At 37.9% G+C, this 17,892-nt stretch overlaps 1 protein-coding gene across 1 annotated transcript in view; it reads right to left on the reverse strand.

The window, feature by feature from the left end:
• Positions 1–17,892, reverse strand: part of Paxbp1 (PAX3 and PAX7 binding protein 1) — a 33,726-nt gene that overhangs the window by 10,218 nt on the left and 5,616 nt on the right. Inside the window, exons 3-12 of the mRNA XM_004654442.2 lie at positions 16,157–16,333; positions 14,408–14,629; positions 13,818–13,921; positions 12,203–12,420; positions 11,506–11,695; positions 7,827–7,950; positions 4,381–4,480; positions 4,183–4,298; positions 2,334–2,533; positions 564–708 (exon numbers count right to left, since the gene is read on the reverse strand). Coding sequence (XP_004654499.1) covers positions 564–708; positions 2,334–2,533; positions 4,183–4,298; positions 4,381–4,480; positions 7,827–7,950; positions 11,506–11,695; positions 12,203–12,420; positions 13,818–13,921; positions 14,408–14,629; positions 16,157–16,333 — 1,596 coding nt within the window. The remainder of the gene's footprint in view (positions 1–563; positions 709–2,333; positions 2,534–4,182; positions 4,299–4,380; positions 4,481–7,826; positions 7,951–11,505; positions 11,696–12,202; positions 12,421–13,817; positions 13,922–14,407; positions 14,630–16,156; positions 16,334–17,892) is intronic.

Here is a 17,892-nt window from a genome sequence, read left to right on the forward strand (position 1 = left end):
GCACTTGGACGGCCTGGTATTCACTCCATATCAATCCTCGCACCTAAGCCTCCTTACCCCAGCACCAAGCACTGGGATTATAGTGTACCACCATGCCACAAAGGCTTCTTTGTCCTATTACCTGGAGAGTTTAAAGGATAGGGATAGGTTGTAAGATAGCCCTCTTATTTTTGCTGTTCAATGAAAACAAATACTTGTACTCCAAAAGAAGTTGCCAAAGCACCAAAAATTTCTAACTAAAGTTTCATTTTAAAAATTTAAAATAGGTCTCTCTACCAGTAATTTCAAATATTTTGAGACAAGTACTAAAGCTGTCCAGATATTCAACAAAATATCTAATCAGTTTGGCTACCTTGGACTCTTTAATCAATTACTGTCCCCAATTGCAGCCTACTCCAAAGTGGTCTTTAGGTCTTAGGCTAAGGCTAACAGTGGGGAACTGTTCCCCACCCTTTCGCCATCTCTGGGCTCGGTGGTATCTATCATTTATTATGTAATATCTGTGAAGACATAATCTCCAGGTTAGAAACCCTCAAAATCACATTAGAGAAAACCACATTTACCTGTTAGCTTGGGAAGAATCACCTTTTCCACAATGGTGGGAAGTAGTGCCACATCTACATCATCTTTCTCTTGTTCTCGTTCTTCACAACCATAAAACAGCAGAGATTCAAACCATAGCATATTCTCAAAGTCACGACATTTTGCCTGAAAATATTTAAAAGGTTACTCAAACATTTAAATAGTGGATATTTCTACCTCCAGCGGTGTTAAGTATAATAGGAACTAGATTTAGCTTTGGTTATAAAAATACACAAAGCATCTGTTTTCAGACTGTGAGCCAGAAGGGGCACAGGACAATGATCCTTGAGGTCAACTATAACAAGTGTAGAGATCCCGGGCAGGGCACAGTAGTCTTGCCAAGTTGAGGAGAAAAATGGGAGTTCAGAGGCAGGCTGAGACAGCTAAGAGCTGAGGGGCGGAAGAGGGAGCTCCATGAGAAAGACCTCCAAATCCACAAAACCATAAAAGCTGCCCACCACAACACACGTACACAGATAAAAACCCACCAGGCCTGGCAGCATATCCAGGAAATGTGAGCTAAACAGTTTCCAGAGCTCAATTTCTTTTCAGTTATGTTTCTAGAACTGTACTCAACACTAATTCTTCCATATGGTATACACATTTGATCCAGTCACTATCAATTATGTTCAGCGACTCACCATGTAACTTCAAAAACCCTCTTCTTATCACCAGGCCCAAGAAATCAACTCTGGTGTTTCCTTTTTTACACCGGGACAATAGCCCTAATGAGTCCACCTCCCATGCTTATTAACTTGTCTCGTTCTCTTGACTTTTCACTATCACTTGCTTGGTTCCTGAGCCCTTCACACCAGCCCCACTGTATATTCCCATGAGGCTATGAGTTCCTCTATGATCAAAAAAGCTAAGTTCTGGGCTAAAGAGATGGCTTAGTGGTTAAGGCATTTGCCTGCAAGGCCAAAGGACCCAGGTTTGATTCCCCAGGAGCCACGTCAGCCAGATGCACAAGGGGGCGCATGTGTTTGGAGTTCATTTGCAGTGGCTAGATGCTCTGGCGTGCCCATTCTCTTTTCCCCTCTCTTTCCCCCCCACACTGTTTCTCTGTCAAATAAATAAATAAAAACATTTTTTAAAAAAAGCTAAGTTCTAGACTATTTATGTCATCATATGTAATTTGTCCAAGTGTCACCATATGTAATTTGAGCTAAGAATGCAATTGTGCATGAATTTAAAGCTAACAGACAGCTTTTGGAGAAAGGATAAAAACTGAAAAGATTAAACCCAGATATACTGTTTTTATTTACTTATTTAAGGTAGGCTCTTGCTCTAGGCCCAGGTTGACCTGGAATTCACTATGTAATCTCAGGGTGGCCTAGAACTCATGGCTGTCCTCCTACCTCTGCCTTCTGAGTACTAGGATTAAAGGCGTGCACCACCACACCCAGCCCAGATACACTGTTTTAATTGTAGCTTTTGTTCTAACTACCCAGCAAAATGCTTTAAGTTTATGTCTCTATAGCTTTTATACAAAAAAAAAAAAAAAATTACCCAGAGGGCTGGAGAGATAGCTTAACAGTTAAGGTGCTTGCCTGCAAAGCCTAAGGTCCAAGGTTCAATTCCCCAGAACCTACATAAGTCAGATGCACATGGTGGCAAGTGTCCAGTTTGTCTGCAGTAGCTAGAGGACCTGGTGCACTATTTTCTCAGTCTTTCATAAGTAAATAAAATTTTTTTTTTAAATTACCCAGAAATCAGGTTGCTAGTTTCCAACAGTAGTAGAAACCACTCACCTCAAGAGGAGTCCAAGTGAGGAGCTGTAGTCGGATAAGTGGGTTGAACAACTTTGGCAGACAGAGGCCGATGTAGGCATCCTTGTAGGATGTGTAGTACTTTGAACGCCATGCTTCAAACTGGGATTTTATGCAATCGATAGAATAGAAACTTTCAAGGACATCTTCAAAAACTTTGCTGGACTCTTTTGCAATGCGATCTGAAACAATAAAAGCAATCCATTGGACCATAATTTAGGGTGAAGTAGAAAAAAAGAGGTCATTAATTTATTTTATTATTACACTTATTTTAACTGCACTTTAGAATGAAGGACAAAAAGATGTTGAGATTTCTATTATCTATCATGCAACCCAACATGCAGCCAGTCCTTGTTTACGAGATTGCGACATGTGCATTACTTTCAACGTATACAATTTTCTCTTATCAGGGTTTAGTTACACAAGGCCTATCCTCAACATGACTCAAATTTCATTACCTTTGTTACATTAACTCTAGCTGCATAAAGTAGACACTCGGCTGCTTAATTTTTCAATTCAGAAATTGCTGTGTAATAACAGCTATGCGCCATCATCAGTGGCCAATTGCATCACTTCCTCCAAAGTGATTATAGTAACTGTTGGCAATTACAGTAACACAGTCACTAGTATCATCAGAGGATATTAATATCTTTAAGTGAAAGATCTGGAAATAAAATAGCTCTGGGATGCCCCAAAAGAGTTGAATAATGCTATTTTGAGGCAGGGTCTTACGCTAGCCCAGTCTGACCTGGAACTTATTCTGTAGATCCAAGTTGGCCTTGAACTCATGGCAAGCCTTCTACTTCAGCCTTTTAAGTGCTGGGATTGGTGTGAATCAACACACCCACCTAGGTAATCTGTATAAAGTACAGATAAACTCTCAATGACCTTCATTCCAAGATGGAGCATTTCTCATAGTGGGACAATCTACATTTGTCATGTGATACTACTCAGTAAAAAACAACCATCTTTGAAGTATTCTTGCAGCAATAAATAAAGTGTATCTTAATGGGAGCTTCAGAATAAATTTCAATTTATTAACAAATGTATTCAGAGCTAGAGAGATTGCTTAGTAGTGAAGGCAGCTGCCTAAAATGCCAAAGGACCCAGGTTCGATTCCCCAGGACTCAAGTGAGCCAGATGCACAAGGTGGCACACGCACCTGGAGTTTGTTTGCAGTGGTTGGCTAGAGGCCGTGGTGTGCCCAATTCTACCTGCCTCTCTCTCTCTCAAGTAAACAAATGAATGCCTGCCCACGGTCACAGTAACCAGTTACCATGGCTGAAAGCACGCATGACTCTCCAGGTCAGGAGGCTCCTTCAGGATGGAGTGCTCCCTGCCACCTGTCCCACTCATACCTTTCCAGACCTCTAAGCAGGCTTCAGTACAGTGAACCACAGGTCTGACTCAATTTTGGCCTCCTAAAATTCCAAAGATTTACTATGTATATTCTAATTAAGCCCTGTGACAAGGTTTAACCTTTTCTTAAAAAACATTATTTTTAGGGGGGGAGAATTTGCAAGCAAGGGCCTCAGCCATTGTAATAGAACACCAGATGCTTGCGCCACCTAGTAGGCATGTGTGACTATGTGTTTGCCTCACTTTTGTGCCTCTGACTTACATGGGATCTGGAGTGGAACCTGAGTCTTTAGGCTTTGCAGGCAAGTGACTAAATGCTAGGCCATCTCTCCTGTCCTGACCTCTATTTTTGAGAAGTTATTATAACAGTATGTAATAAAAACAGGTATAACGTACTTAGTTTCATAATAAGTATTTCACGGTCAAGTAGAGAGAGAGCAAATGATGAGCCCCACTTCCAAATAAACCTAACCTTTTTCTAGATTGAAATTAGTGATATCGGTAGATGTTTCTTCATCATCACTGGAAAGGCCTTCAAGGTGATCTGCCATCTTCCCAGTTTGCTCTCTTGCTTGTCTACGACGAGTCCTAGAAAACAGAAGTACATTTCCAAATGAGATAAGCACAATTCTTCTTTCCCTGACAAAGCAGAGCAAGCGCTGAGAATTACCTTCGGGCCTCCCGCTCTGCAATCCGACGTTTTGCATGCTCCTGATATAGTGCTCGATCTCGTCCAAAGGAATCAAGATTTGGTGCCATCAAAGCTTTGTCTGTAAAACAACAACAGTTAAAATTAGAAGTCTTCCTTCAACAATCCTGAGGAAAGAATTTGCACAGAATAAGCCATTATGATAAGACTGCTTGCTAATCTCATCTCCATAGCAAGATTCTACAATGACAGCTAAACTGCATAGGCTTTTAGTTTAAAACAAATTTCAGTATTTTCTGAGTTTTCATAAAAAGTAGTAGAAAAATTAAAGCACTGATTTTTCTTTAAGAGCCCCAAAATAAAACGGGGCTTATTTACTTTTTGTCTAAAAAAATAACAGGACTAGTGTATACTATTAAGATGACCAAACAAATGCAAAAAAAAAAAAAATCTAAATTACCTGTGCAAAGGGAAAAATAATACATTTTTAAGAAATACTTAGGCATCACACATTGAGTGGTGTGAAATGACAGCAAAGAAACATGTAAAAAAGGCTTAAGAAATAATTTTTTTGCCAAGAATTGTAAATGTATTCTGTCTTGCTCTACTCTGCTCTTCCTAGAACAAGGCAGCACTGCAGACTGACCCTCCCCGGTGGGCCCAGCTTATACCTTCTCAAGAACTTCTGCCACACATCACATGCTCTTTAATTCTTCCTATTAGCATTCCATCTTTCTGGAAACTCTATGGTCATTTTCTAGCTTTGGTTTCTAAGCCTATTTAAATTTGTATTTCAGTTACTATATTTTTAGTTTCCAAGAGGTGACTTATTTGCTGTCAATACTCCTGTGATAGATAGCATCCTATACTTGTGTTGGTTATGAGACCATACATTATCTCCCTGAAGTTATAAGTTAGCTTTTTGGTGTAATGTTTTGCCACCAACAATATCCATTTCCTCAAGTCCCTTTGGCCCTGTTACTGGTATTGGCCTTTCTGGTGAGAGTTAACTGCTTGTTCAAAGAGAAGAGCTGGGACGGAAGTTCTGTGAGTACTGAGAACTGTCTAAAACAGGGACCTCCATCAGACCACTGACAGAGTGCCAACTCTTGCATGAGGAACTTCCAGATGTTAGTGCCCCAGGGCCTCTCCTCTAGTTGCAATCTTTCCTCTACAATCTTGTTTAGGGTAAAGGAATGGGTTAAACATCTGTCTTCTGTAGCTCCCTCATTTCTGTATCTTAATCCACTATAAAGATATTCTGGAAAATATAGCATAGTTATGAGAAGTAAAAAAGAAAAAAAGGTAAATAAAAAAAAAAACAAGGAGGACTAGAAGGATGGCTTAGCAGTTAAGGCACATGCTGGTGAAACCTAAGGACCCAGGTTTATTCTCCAAGTTCCACATAAGCCAGATGCACAAGGTGGCACATGCATCTGTAGTTTGTTTGCAGTGGCTAGAGGCCCTGGTACACCCATTCTCTTTCCCTCCATCTTTCTAATAAATAAATAAATAAATAAACTTAAAAAAAAACAAACAAACAAGGAACTGGAGGTAGGAAAATGGAAGCATAAAAAAATGACATTCATTTTAAAGCTTATATAGATTTTTTCAGGGATCTGCCACCAAAATCAGCAACACAGAAAGAACAAAAACAACAACAACAAAAAAGCACCAACATTTAGCCTTCAGTATTTTCAAACTATTCTAGACCTTACTATGTTTAAAAACTGGATTTTTAAACTGGGTTTTCATTCATATTTCAAGGTGGTTGATATTAGGAACAAAATATACTTTAGAGTTCACAAGTTATGTGAAATAATACAAAAGATTCAGGGATGGCTTCATTCCTTTCTGTAACTATACACAGTAAGTGCAGGTTAAGAGCTTATGAAGCTAAACAAGTGGACTCCAACACAATCCTATTACGTTTAAAAAATATACATCAGAAAATGAAGTTTTTAGTATCCCATGTAATTTTCCTTAAATCTTTATCAATTAATATTTTCCATTAGGACATTTTTCACTTTCCCATTATTTTTCCAAAATCTTTCCAATTCTCATTCTAATTAACATGCAGAATTTAACTGTCACTGAAAATCCCATTAACTGCATAGTACATATTCTGAATTAGAGACTTATTTAGATATATAACTCACACAAACCATTTAACATAAAAGGAAATTATTTCCCTTTGTTGTGTAATGGTTACCTGTAATCTGCCCCAGAAATCTGGCTCTGTCTGGATCAAAAGCGATCTGGGAGGGATGCACTAGTCATTTAGGTCCTAATGTCAATGATGTAATTTAAACTTTAATGGCAAAACCAGGTCAGTGCCATTCCTGTGGCTCATTGCTGACCCTTCCTCAGATCTGAGGGCACAATACCATCTCTGTATGCCTCTCCAAACCTCATCAGACCCAGGAGGATGCTTTCTCATGGGTCCCAGGTCTGACTGGAGAACAGGCTGCAGAGCAAAATGCTGCTTTAAGAGTAACATTGGTCCCTTGGTGCTGGAATTACCGGGAGTAGTTGTTTAACATGCAGATTTCTGGACATGGAGGCCCTAGTAAGAATCTCTAGGTATGGAACCAGAAATCTGCATTTTAAATGAGTATGTCAGATAACTGTGATACACACATTCATTTGAGACTGCTAAGTCAGGAAACAAAGATGACAAAAAGCCGTAAGAAATCACTAAATTTCTTAGACCACCCAAGAATATGGAAGGCACTGAAAAATGGAACTTAAAAGGATATTTAAAGCATAGTCTAATGAATCTCAGCTAAGTGAACTTAAAAAGAGGTTCCCAATTATTTTGTTTCTTTCATAAGACATGTCATAAGGAATATAATCTCAATCCCTTTCTTGTTCACATAATTTCATTAATTGTAGTCATTACCTGACTTAAAAAATTACCAGCCAACTAGAAAAAAAGACATTTGAAAAACAGAAAAATTTGCTGTATCCAAAGGTTTAGCTTCAAACTGCTCTAACCTTGAGATTGCTATTTCTGATGTAATATCAGTTCTCCCCTCCCCCCTTCCCCAGAGCTTCCTAGTCCCTAAACTCAGATCTATTGTGATCAAAAACTATTTCTATCAGTGTCAAGAACAGAATGAAAATGAAGGGGGAAAAGTAATTAAGACAAATAGATAGGGTTTTTAAGATCAAGTACTGATAATTTATCTTCTGTACTCCAAAGGAAACTGTCAATCTGTCCAAGGAGGGGTCAGAGTGGTAGAGCATCAGTGCATGTGCTGTGGCTCCTGTGAGAGGCCTTGCTTGCTTAAATACTATTCAAATGCAGGGCGTCATAGTTAGATCTGTCTAACATAGGAACAAGGAAACTAGGAACAAGGAAACTTGTTCCTTTGAAAGAAAAGGAGATCTCTAATTCTCAATTAGGCTGCACTAAGTAAACAAGGTTGTTTAATGAAAAATAAAAACCTTCAAGATGGACTGACTTGAATGGCTTGAAAACTCCGAAGATTCATCTTTAATATCATCTTGTCGTCTTTGGACAAGGCGGGAAGCTCGCTGTTTGTACAGCTGATGTATTGCTGATTCAAGTTCATTAATCAGTGGCACCTGTAAAAATACAACACACTCCGTAACACCAAACTCCTCAGTTGCTTATTCATTTGAGGGTTCCATACTATTTCCGGATTTCTGAAAAAGTATTCTCTATGGACAAAATAGCCATGAAACTTCAAGAGGGCATGCATAGCAATTCAGTTTTGTAATCTATGGAAAAACATCATTTGTTTAAATCCGTGTATAGAACTATAATGTCCGGTGCCTAGTTATTGGAACAAAAGTTAGGTGAAGAAATTGAATGCTTCAATATTAATAGGGAGCAAGTAAAGAAATGTCAATTTTGTAGTGCTTTAACTTTATAAAAAAATTATGTACTTAGAAAAGTCTCTTTACATTTTTCATTTTCTAGCATCAAGATCTACACAGAAAAGTTTGTAGGCTTTTCCTTTTTAAAAACAAGGTCTCACTATGTAGCCAATTCTGTCCTGGAACTCATTATGTACCCTAAGCTGGCCTCCTGCCTCAACAACTTAAGGTTTGTAGATTACAGGCATGTGCTACCACACCTGGCAAATGAATAGTTGAAAGCAAATACCACTGTGCTATGCCAGAAAGTACCACACTGCCTCTAAGGTAAGAACAAGTGTCTATCAACCATCCAATTGCTCTCCCATGCATATGTACGAAGTAGCTTATAGTCATATGCTGCACTATTTTGTGGTGTTAATATAATTTTATAATAAGGGAAAAAAACTAGTTATTGGTAATCTGTCTGAACTCAATACCTCTCAAACTTAAAAAAGTCTTCTCTTTCTATAACATTTGAGCTTTCCCACATTTTATAATAAACTTTTTACATAAATGGTCAGCTTACAAAGTCAGTAATTTTTTCCAGCTTAAGATGCATAGCTAATTCATTTACCTAATTCAGAGAATACAAAAGCTTATGAAATGTAACATCCAAATTTTTCAAAGTTTCTCTGTATAGCTATTTTATAATATAATCATATGCTATAAAACTCACAAAACACTAACAACCACTACACATACCTGAGGAAACCAGAAATTCTAGTTTCCTGGTGGTTAGTACAATTGGAAAACACATTACTTAGAGTTCAGGAACACTGGCACCAAGCTTCCTGAACTGAACAAACTGTAAATGGAAAATACAAAAGAGGCAGGTGGAATATAAAGATGTCTGCTATAAATGCAATTTTTTATATAGTTGCAAGATTCCATTGCAAAAGTGATAAATGGTGACAAAAATTGATGGAGTCACTTTGCTCGTTAACATGCCACACCATGGGCAACAATGTCCAAATCCACTGTCTGAGTCAGTGTCCAAAGGCCCTGTCCTTAAAATCTGCTATAATCTGGGTTTAGTGGTTAAGGCTTTTGCCTGAAAACCTAAGGACCCATGTTCAACTCTCCAGATCTCCCATTACTAGGTGGCACAAGCATCTGGAGTTCGGTTGCAGTGGCTGAGAACCTGGCAGCCACTTCTGTCTCTCTTTAAAAAAAAAAAAAAAAAAAAAAAGCCCTACTATTTTAATAGCAATTACTGCCATATCATCATAACATAAATGACATCTACCTTCCCTGATGCCCTCTTCTTAAAACCATGCAAGACTAAAGGCAAATGTACCTACAGGGCAGTTTTTAAGCTACAAGCCTCACCTGGCATATAGAATTTGTTTATCCAATATATGGTGTTAAGATTCTGGTATGTAACTTTTCTTTATAGCTACTTAGAATGCCTTTTAACAACAAGGTGTAAGAAAAAATTGAGAATTAAAGGCTCCTGAAAACAGTAGCCTTAAAATTTGTTTTTAGGTCTAAAACTTCTTAAAAACATTGATTTATCTGAAGACTCTGCACCATGATATTTTCTTTACCCTTTCAAAACTTAGCCAATTACTACTATATATATATATTTATATTTAGGACTATATATAGGACTTCTACATATGTTTAAAAATCAAGGCAAAGAACATAAAATGACTAGGTGTGAAACTATATAATAGAAAAATATGATTTACAAATAATTTAAAATCTAAGTTCAAAAACCACTTAAACTTTTATGAAAAAAATAAGAAAATGATTATCTTCTAAAAAAGAATTTTACAGAATACTCAAATCTATCCAATTGTCCCTCTTTTTGAATTTTTTATCCTCAAATGTTTTAAAGATGACAATTTGTATTATTAATTCAGAAGCACATTCTTAATACGACTGAAGGCATGCATATGAAGATGTTAGAGTGAAGTAAAATATTCATCTTTAAAGTAGGATATTATCTGCTTTTTAACTAAAATATACCCACTATATTAAAGTTAAATATCTGCTCTAAAAATATGAATGACTTTAACTGCTTTGTTTTAATACAACTGGAAGTGGAGCTATGATCAATGTAACCCAGGAAAGACGAAGTACCCCAAGATGCTTCAAGCAACAGGTCTCCTAGGACCAACCTCATTCACCAAGTGTCCTTCAAGACCAGATCCTTTCTCCTCACAGCACTGCCATGTAGGTCCCGCTGTCTCCAGGGAAATCAATGGAGCTCACACTACCCCCCAGTCCCAAGCAACTGATTTGCTACAGAGACCACAACACACTGCAGGTGCTTCTCTATCCACTGGGCAGTACATGCAAACCGGGACAGGTCCTACAGAGCTGATGGCGAATGCTGTCATACTAGGTCTGACTATGCACTTACAGAAACCAAGATCCACAAGAAGACAAGTCTAACTGGTCTTCTGCTAACGTTTGGTTCTATGGCATTGGAACAATCAGAGATAATCAAACATTACACACTCATTTAACCATACCTTCTTGCTTACAGACTACAATAATCAAGTCAATGATAAGGAGAAATATGTCTTTCAATGCAAGATTCAGACAGGATATTTGAAGACCATGATTTAAATTTGTTTTAAAACATAAGGCTGTAAAATATGCTTATAACCACACACTTATTCAAAAAGAAAAACAGAAAATTACTTGAGAAGTTAGCTATATGCAGCTAGTTTTTAAAATTGTAGGCAAAAAAAAAAAAAACCTATATCAATTGTCATAATAAAACACTGAGCTTGGAAGAAATGAGACCATAAAAGAAATTATGATCAATGAATGGCTTCTGAAATGAAGGATGGGCTTATTTATATAAAAACTATTATTAGCAATGACACACAACTACTCAGGGTAAAAAAAAAAAACTAGGAAAAAATTTGTGGGTATTGCACTAATAGCTTTATAGGTTTACTTGTAAATTAGCTTCAAAACAGTTATGCATGAACTATAAAAATGGAAATTCTATCACTTGACTATAATATTTTATTAATTCGGTGTAGTACAGTAATCTACCAAAATACTGAAATGAGACTTGTCAGTCTTACTGAAATGTGCTCCTGAAGTATCTTTTTCCTGTTTTTAACTAAGGAACCTGGCAGATAATGCCACTAATGAAGTGAAGAAAATGAAGGATGGCTTGGCACCACACATCTAAGGTGGAATTCAGCACATACATTTCCTGTGAATTACAGGATGTTCTATACAAGGTCATCTAGACCTATTTATTCAAAGAGATTAATATTTTTGCATTCTTACCTTTTCACTGAAACACTCAAGCAAGTCTTGGACATACCCTCGCATTTCTTGCAAAAATTTATACCGTTCACCAATACCCCCAGAAGACCCTTCTAATCTTTCAATAGCCCTGGTGGAGTCCACTCGGCTTTGCAGGTGCTTCTCGTGCTGCTGCCGATTTGTTTTGTGCAATTCTTTCATGGAGTCCAACCTTAAGAACACAAAAGGATAAATATAGCACATTTACATCTGGAAGTCTATGCTGTCAGGACTCTTGCAATATTATTATAATGCATTTAGTTCCACTATTAGAGCATAAAAATACTTGGAATGCATCTTTTCATCTGTACTGCTCTTTTTCTCAAAAAAAAGGCAGTTTATAGACCTCAAATAGTTATTTTGTGGGCTAACCAAAATTTCCTGCTTTGCTTCTCCCCCCATCTCTTGACTACACTGTTTCAGAGTCCAAGAGGTGCCATCTCAGAATGTCTTCAACAAGCTCATGGAGTGGTACTGTTTATGACTTTTTGAGGCTTCCACAGGAATAATCCAAGAAGGTAGCAGAGCAAAGTATGAAGTCATCTTCTCTTAGCTTCTGAAGATGGGCCACTGATTCTTCTGTGCCGACATTCTGCATCTCCTACCCCAGACTACATGCTTGTTGCCTGAGGGACCAGAAAGCTAGAAGACAGGTCTTTAAGAAGTTGATCTGCCCTACCTGTCTTTAAGCTGTTTCTTTACCAAATCAATAGTAACGGGAGTCATCTCATTACTGGGAGTTTTGAAAGGGACTGTGTTATCTGTTTTTTGAGACTTGGCATCTGAAGATCCATAGGCCGTGTAACTGTAAGGTATGCCATAGGATGAACCGTAAGGCATGGTCTGGTAAGTGTTCTGGTAGTACATATTTACTTCATTGGGCTGGCTTGCTTGAACCTAGAAAAGAAATATATATATGTGAAAACTAGTTGCAAAATTTTTAAAAGAAGAAAATATCTTTAGAATTTTTTGAACGGATGACAAAAATATTATCTATTCCTAAACAAAATGCAATCAAGTAATTGCAGAACTTTTTAAAGTGAAATAAAAGTTGGGCTAGATCAATGTACCATGTCTTGATGGAATGACTGAATTAATTTTTAATAATTTGCAGAAAAACATTACCAGAGAAGTTGAGAGTTGAAAATATATTAGAAATAATCTAGGGCCACCATTTTATCAAAGGAAGGGGATAAGGGACTTATCTGAAGTCAAAGAATAAATGGGCAAAGAGATGACAATCTAAGCCTCTTCCACCTGGTCCATGGTTTTCCCTGTACTGTTTTTCATAACATCATCTAACACTGTGCAACTTTATCCACTGTACTACTGGCTTGTGTAAAACAAAATACTTCGGAAGGTACTGTTTATCAATCTCAGCTTTTAAATGACAAAGCCTGTCTTCTTCAAAATAATTTTAAAAGCAAGAAAAAACAAGGTATCCAGAAAAGAAGCTTTATATCTAAAGTCATTGTTCTCTAATGCTGGCGTGTATCAGTCACCTGGGTTATTAGACAGATTACTGGTCCAAATTCACTTTCTGACTCTGAAATTTGGCTTTTTAATTATCTCTCATATAGTGCTGTTTGGCTGAGAAACAATGGATGAATGAAACTGGACATTCTTCCATCACTTTGACTACAAAAAACAAAATGTAATTTAGTAGTTTATTCTAAAGGCCTTTTAGATACATAACCTCATGCAAATTTCATTTTTTATTTTTTGTTTATTTATATTTATTTATTCGAGAGTGACAGACAGAGAGAAAAAGAGGCAGATAGAGAGAGAGAGAGAGAGAATGGGCGCGCCAGGGCCTCCAGCCACTGCAAACAAACTCCAGACGCGTGCGCCCCCTTGTGCATCTGGCTAACGTGGGTCCTGGGGAACCGAGCCTCGAACCGGGGTCCTTAGGCTTCACAGGCAAGCGCTCAACCGCTAAGCCATCTCTCCAGCCCGCAAATTTCTTGACTATGATATTTGCATGAGTAGCAAATAACAAAAAAGACAAAAAAATCTAATTTTTTTCTTTTATTTTTTTTTTTAGTATTTTTTAATTTAATTTTATTTATTTGAGAGTGACAGAAAGAAAGAGGCAGAGAGAAAGAGAGAATGGGCGCACCAGGGCCTCCAGCCACTGCAAACGAACTCGACGCATGCGCCCCCTTGTGCATCTGGCTAACGTGGGTCCTGGGGAATTGAGCCTGGAACCGGGGTCCTTAGGTTTCACAAGCAAGCACTTAACCGCTAAGCCATCTCTCCAGCCCTCTTTTAATTTTTTTAAGTACAGTCCTTACCTGAGGGATATTAATTCCTTTTCTTATCTGTTCCTGTTCCCATCGGCTAAGCTCTTCATCTTGTTCTCCAGTTACTAAAGCATCATCGTCACTCCCCTCAATACCTGCAAGGAAAGCAAGTCAGTCCCAAAGGGCAGGAGGGAAAAGGCTGTCCTTTTCACAAGAACTGAGGGCAATATTAACTCCATCTTGCAAAAGCCTACTGTGATCTCTATCATTTGATACTCCTGACTGCGTCTGTCTTAATGATAGCACTTCTTGAAGCTAAAGGCTGTATTTATGAAATGGTTAAAATCTATCTAGTTCTTAATGTTATCTTGTTTAACATCAACTACCAAAGAGAAGAACAAAACTCAATGCCTCAAGAATACCGAGAGAATTATATAAATGTATGCACAGGAAGTTTTAACACAATGCTAGTCTTGTGCTCAACATGTTCTACAAATACTGGTTATATAATACCCTTGTACCCAAGCAAGAACAGTATTAGAACACAATGCAGTTGAAATTGTGAACACATTTAACTGTTATAATGTCAAATCATATTTAAATCAATGCAATGAGTTTGCCATGTAGCTTCACCAAGTTACCTATTTCCTCAGCAATTTTCTGTCTTTGTGATTTCTCTTTCACAGAAAAAACTATACGTCGTTTCTCATCATCATCGTCATCATCACTGGCATCATTCTCATCTTCTCTAACGAGACGGCCTTTACCAGGCTCGTTGTCATGAGGAGTGAAATCTCCCAGTTCCCGAGCCATTTGCCGCTTTTTCCTTGCAGCATGTATAAAAGCTGCATCTGGAATTTCTCCTGGGAACAAAAAAAAGAATTACAAAATATGCCAGAATTCAGGAGTAAAAAACCCCAGACAGCCTTGTCCCAGTGATGGCTTATTAGGTACCAGCTCCCTTTCTTAAACTATACCTGAAGTCTGACTGACTGATCTTTTTTTTTTAATTTCAGAGTGAGGGAAAAAGACAGCACAAGACCCCCCCCCCCATCCTTTTTATATTAAGTGATAAAGATTTTTCTCCATGTTACTGGTCTATCAAATCAGGTTTTAGAGACTGGAGAGATGGCTCAGTCGTTAAGGCTCCTGCCTGTAAAGCCTAAGGATCCAGTTCAATTCCCCAGTACCCATGTAAAAGCCAGATGCACAAAGTGACACATGCATCTGGAGTTCATTTGCAGTGGCTGTTATTTGCAATGGCTGGAGACCCTGCGCCCCATTCTCTCTATCTGCCTCCTTCTTTCCCCTCCTTCCCCTTCTCTCTCTCTCTCTCTCTCTCTCACACACACACACACACACACACACATAAATAAGCACTTAAATAAATTTTTAAAAAAGAAACATGTTTTGTTTTCCCATGGCTTAGCAATACTCCCAAGACAAGTAAAGCAAAATTGGTGGCATAACCAAATTGACTTAACTTTTTGCCTGTAAGAAGAATCCATGCCCCACTACTAGTTAATAGCTATTTTAGCAGCAAAATAATGTACTGTAACTTATACCTTTCCCTGCTGATATTTCCTCTAAATGTTGCTGCTTTACAAAAATGTTGCAATAAAGGCATTTTCTCAGGATAAATGTCTAGGTATGAATTACAGGATCAAGGCTAAGACCTTTCTGAAATCTAATCATATCGCCAAGCAGCTCCCTGGAAGGACTACAGCAGTTAGACTGCCACCAGGGCGTAGGTATACAAATTAGCCCAACTTCTATAACAAGCTGTAAAATTTTATTAACATTAATAGACATTATCTATAATTTCTTCATAATTTAAGTTTGGCTACTAAGTACTTATATTTGAAAGCTGACAGCTAGTTTACATATTTGTAAACTATTTTTTTGTTTTGTTTTGTTTTTCAAGGTATGGTTTCACTCTAACCCAGGCTGACCTGGAATTCACTATGTAGTCTCAGGGTGGCTCAAACTCTACAGTGCTGCTGCTAACTCTGCCTCCAGAGTGCTGAGATTAAAGGCGTGCACCACTACGCCCAGCTGTAAACTCATTCTTATAAAAAGCAAAAAAGGAAGTATGGTCATAAAAGTAACAAGAATTACTTATGCTTTTTGTAAAAATTATGGAATGAGTTAATGTCTTAATCTGAAACACACAAACTCATGCAGGAGGGACACTTTGCAACCACTTAGCATCTGCTTTAATAATAAAATTGCCTGCTAATATACATGGGAAACATCTGATGTTTCTATATTTGCAAATGGGAACACCCTGTCTTCAAAGATGTCATAATTACAAATACTACTTAGTTAAGCTCTCTGTCACAGTCGTGCTGAAGGTTTAGTCTTTCTTAGACATCCTTGTGAGTACAAACCTGGACGGAGAACATTCAGAGAAGACAAGGCATTTGAGAATGCTCCACCCGCCTTTGGCTTTTCTTCCTCCTTCTCACTCTCCATGTCCATTTCATCTTCACCATGCTCTCCGATGAGAACTCCGTCTTCCTGATTTGTGTCCTTAACGTGCCCTGTTTTGTCCACAGGTTGATCATCTGATGTTTTGGAAAAAGTAATTAAAATACAATTTAAACAAATCCATGAATCCTAAGGCCATCTGTTATTCAATTTTGGGCTCAACTCCTAAACTGTAAATTATGCAACTACTTATTAAACAACGCAAAGCTGATGCACGAATAAGGGGTGCCCAGTCAACGTAGATATGTAATACCACAGAGGACACAGGGAGCAATGACTTTTTAGTTAACTTTGTGAAAATTTATCAATGTATCAAAATTAAGTATTTTCCTCTAAAATCTCACTGGCAAGTATTCATGCTTCTTTAATCATGATTTCATTTTATGTTAATACCACTCTATATGGGAACTTTCTGTTAAGAATACAGTATTTGGAAATGAAGGAGATGACCAGGAAAGTCTCATTCTAAGTTTGCCAGGGAGAAGAGACTTCCTGACAGTCACATTTACCCTGACCCTGCTGCCACAACTAAAGGTTTAAGAATGAACTTGGACACATAGAAATACAAAACTTGCTTGTTGTTAGGTGGGGTGGTGTATGCCTTTAATCCCAGCACTTGGGAGGCAAGGTGTAAGGGGAGTGCTGTGAGTTCAAGGCTAGCCAGAGACGACATAGTCAATTCCAGGTCAGCCTGGCCTAGAGTGAGACCCTCCTTGAACAAAAGAAAATCTGCCTGTTTCTAGGCATCCAGAGTTGGGCAAAAGCAAGTTAGAGACTACATGGCACGAAAAATAACCGTAAGTAAACCAGGAAAGGAACCTTGGCATGGCGGCATGCTGCCATACGAATGGGCAGAGAAGAGAGCTCTTGAATTATCAGTTCTAGTCCATTCTTGAAGCCCTTTTCTTTTTCAGAATATTTATTTATTCATGAGAGAGAAAGAGAATGAATGAGTGTGCTCGGGCCTCTTAACCCTGCAAACAAACTCCAAATACATGTACCACTTTGTGCATTTGGCTTTACATGGGTTCTATTATAACTTCTGTCCCAGGAAAAAAAAAGTGGTTTCACCTCAAATCACTTGCTTGGTTAATGCTCATTTCAGATGCAATGAATACAGCTAAAGAGGAAAGCAAAATTTGATTCCAAACACAAAAGATGTTCTATCACATTCCTTTCCCGTAACAGTTTCAAAAGTTCTTCCTTCTTCTAAAACTACATTCTACTCTCTTACATAATAGTTTCAGAAATAATCTCCCTTTCCTCTTGGCAACTTTTCCAAGAAAACTTAAGTCATTCTGTTTTAGATCTTTAAGGTTTTTTTAAAGTTTAAAAAAAAATTTTTATTTATTTATTTACATATGAGGGGAGAAGGGAGGGAGGGACTGGTGTGTCCATTCTCTCTCTCTTTCTACCCCCCTATGTCTCTAATAAATAAATAAAAAATCTGTCTTCAGTAAATTTCTATGTATTTCAATAATCAATGTTTCATTAAATTCACAGGTTCTAGCTTGTGACTGAGCAAATACAAGGGCAAAGGATATCCTTCCAGCCATTTTTATAGGGATGCTACATCACCTTGTTGAAGAAACCACTTAGGGGGCCAGAGGTATAACTCTAGTAGAGGCAGAGTGCT

This window comes from Jaculus jaculus, chromosome 5, assembly GCF_020740685.1.
Source record: "Jaculus jaculus isolate mJacJac1 chromosome 5, mJacJac1.mat.Y.cur, whole genome shotgun sequence".
Classification (NCBI taxonomy): domain Eukaryota; kingdom Metazoa; phylum Chordata; class Mammalia; order Rodentia; family Dipodidae; genus Jaculus; species Jaculus jaculus.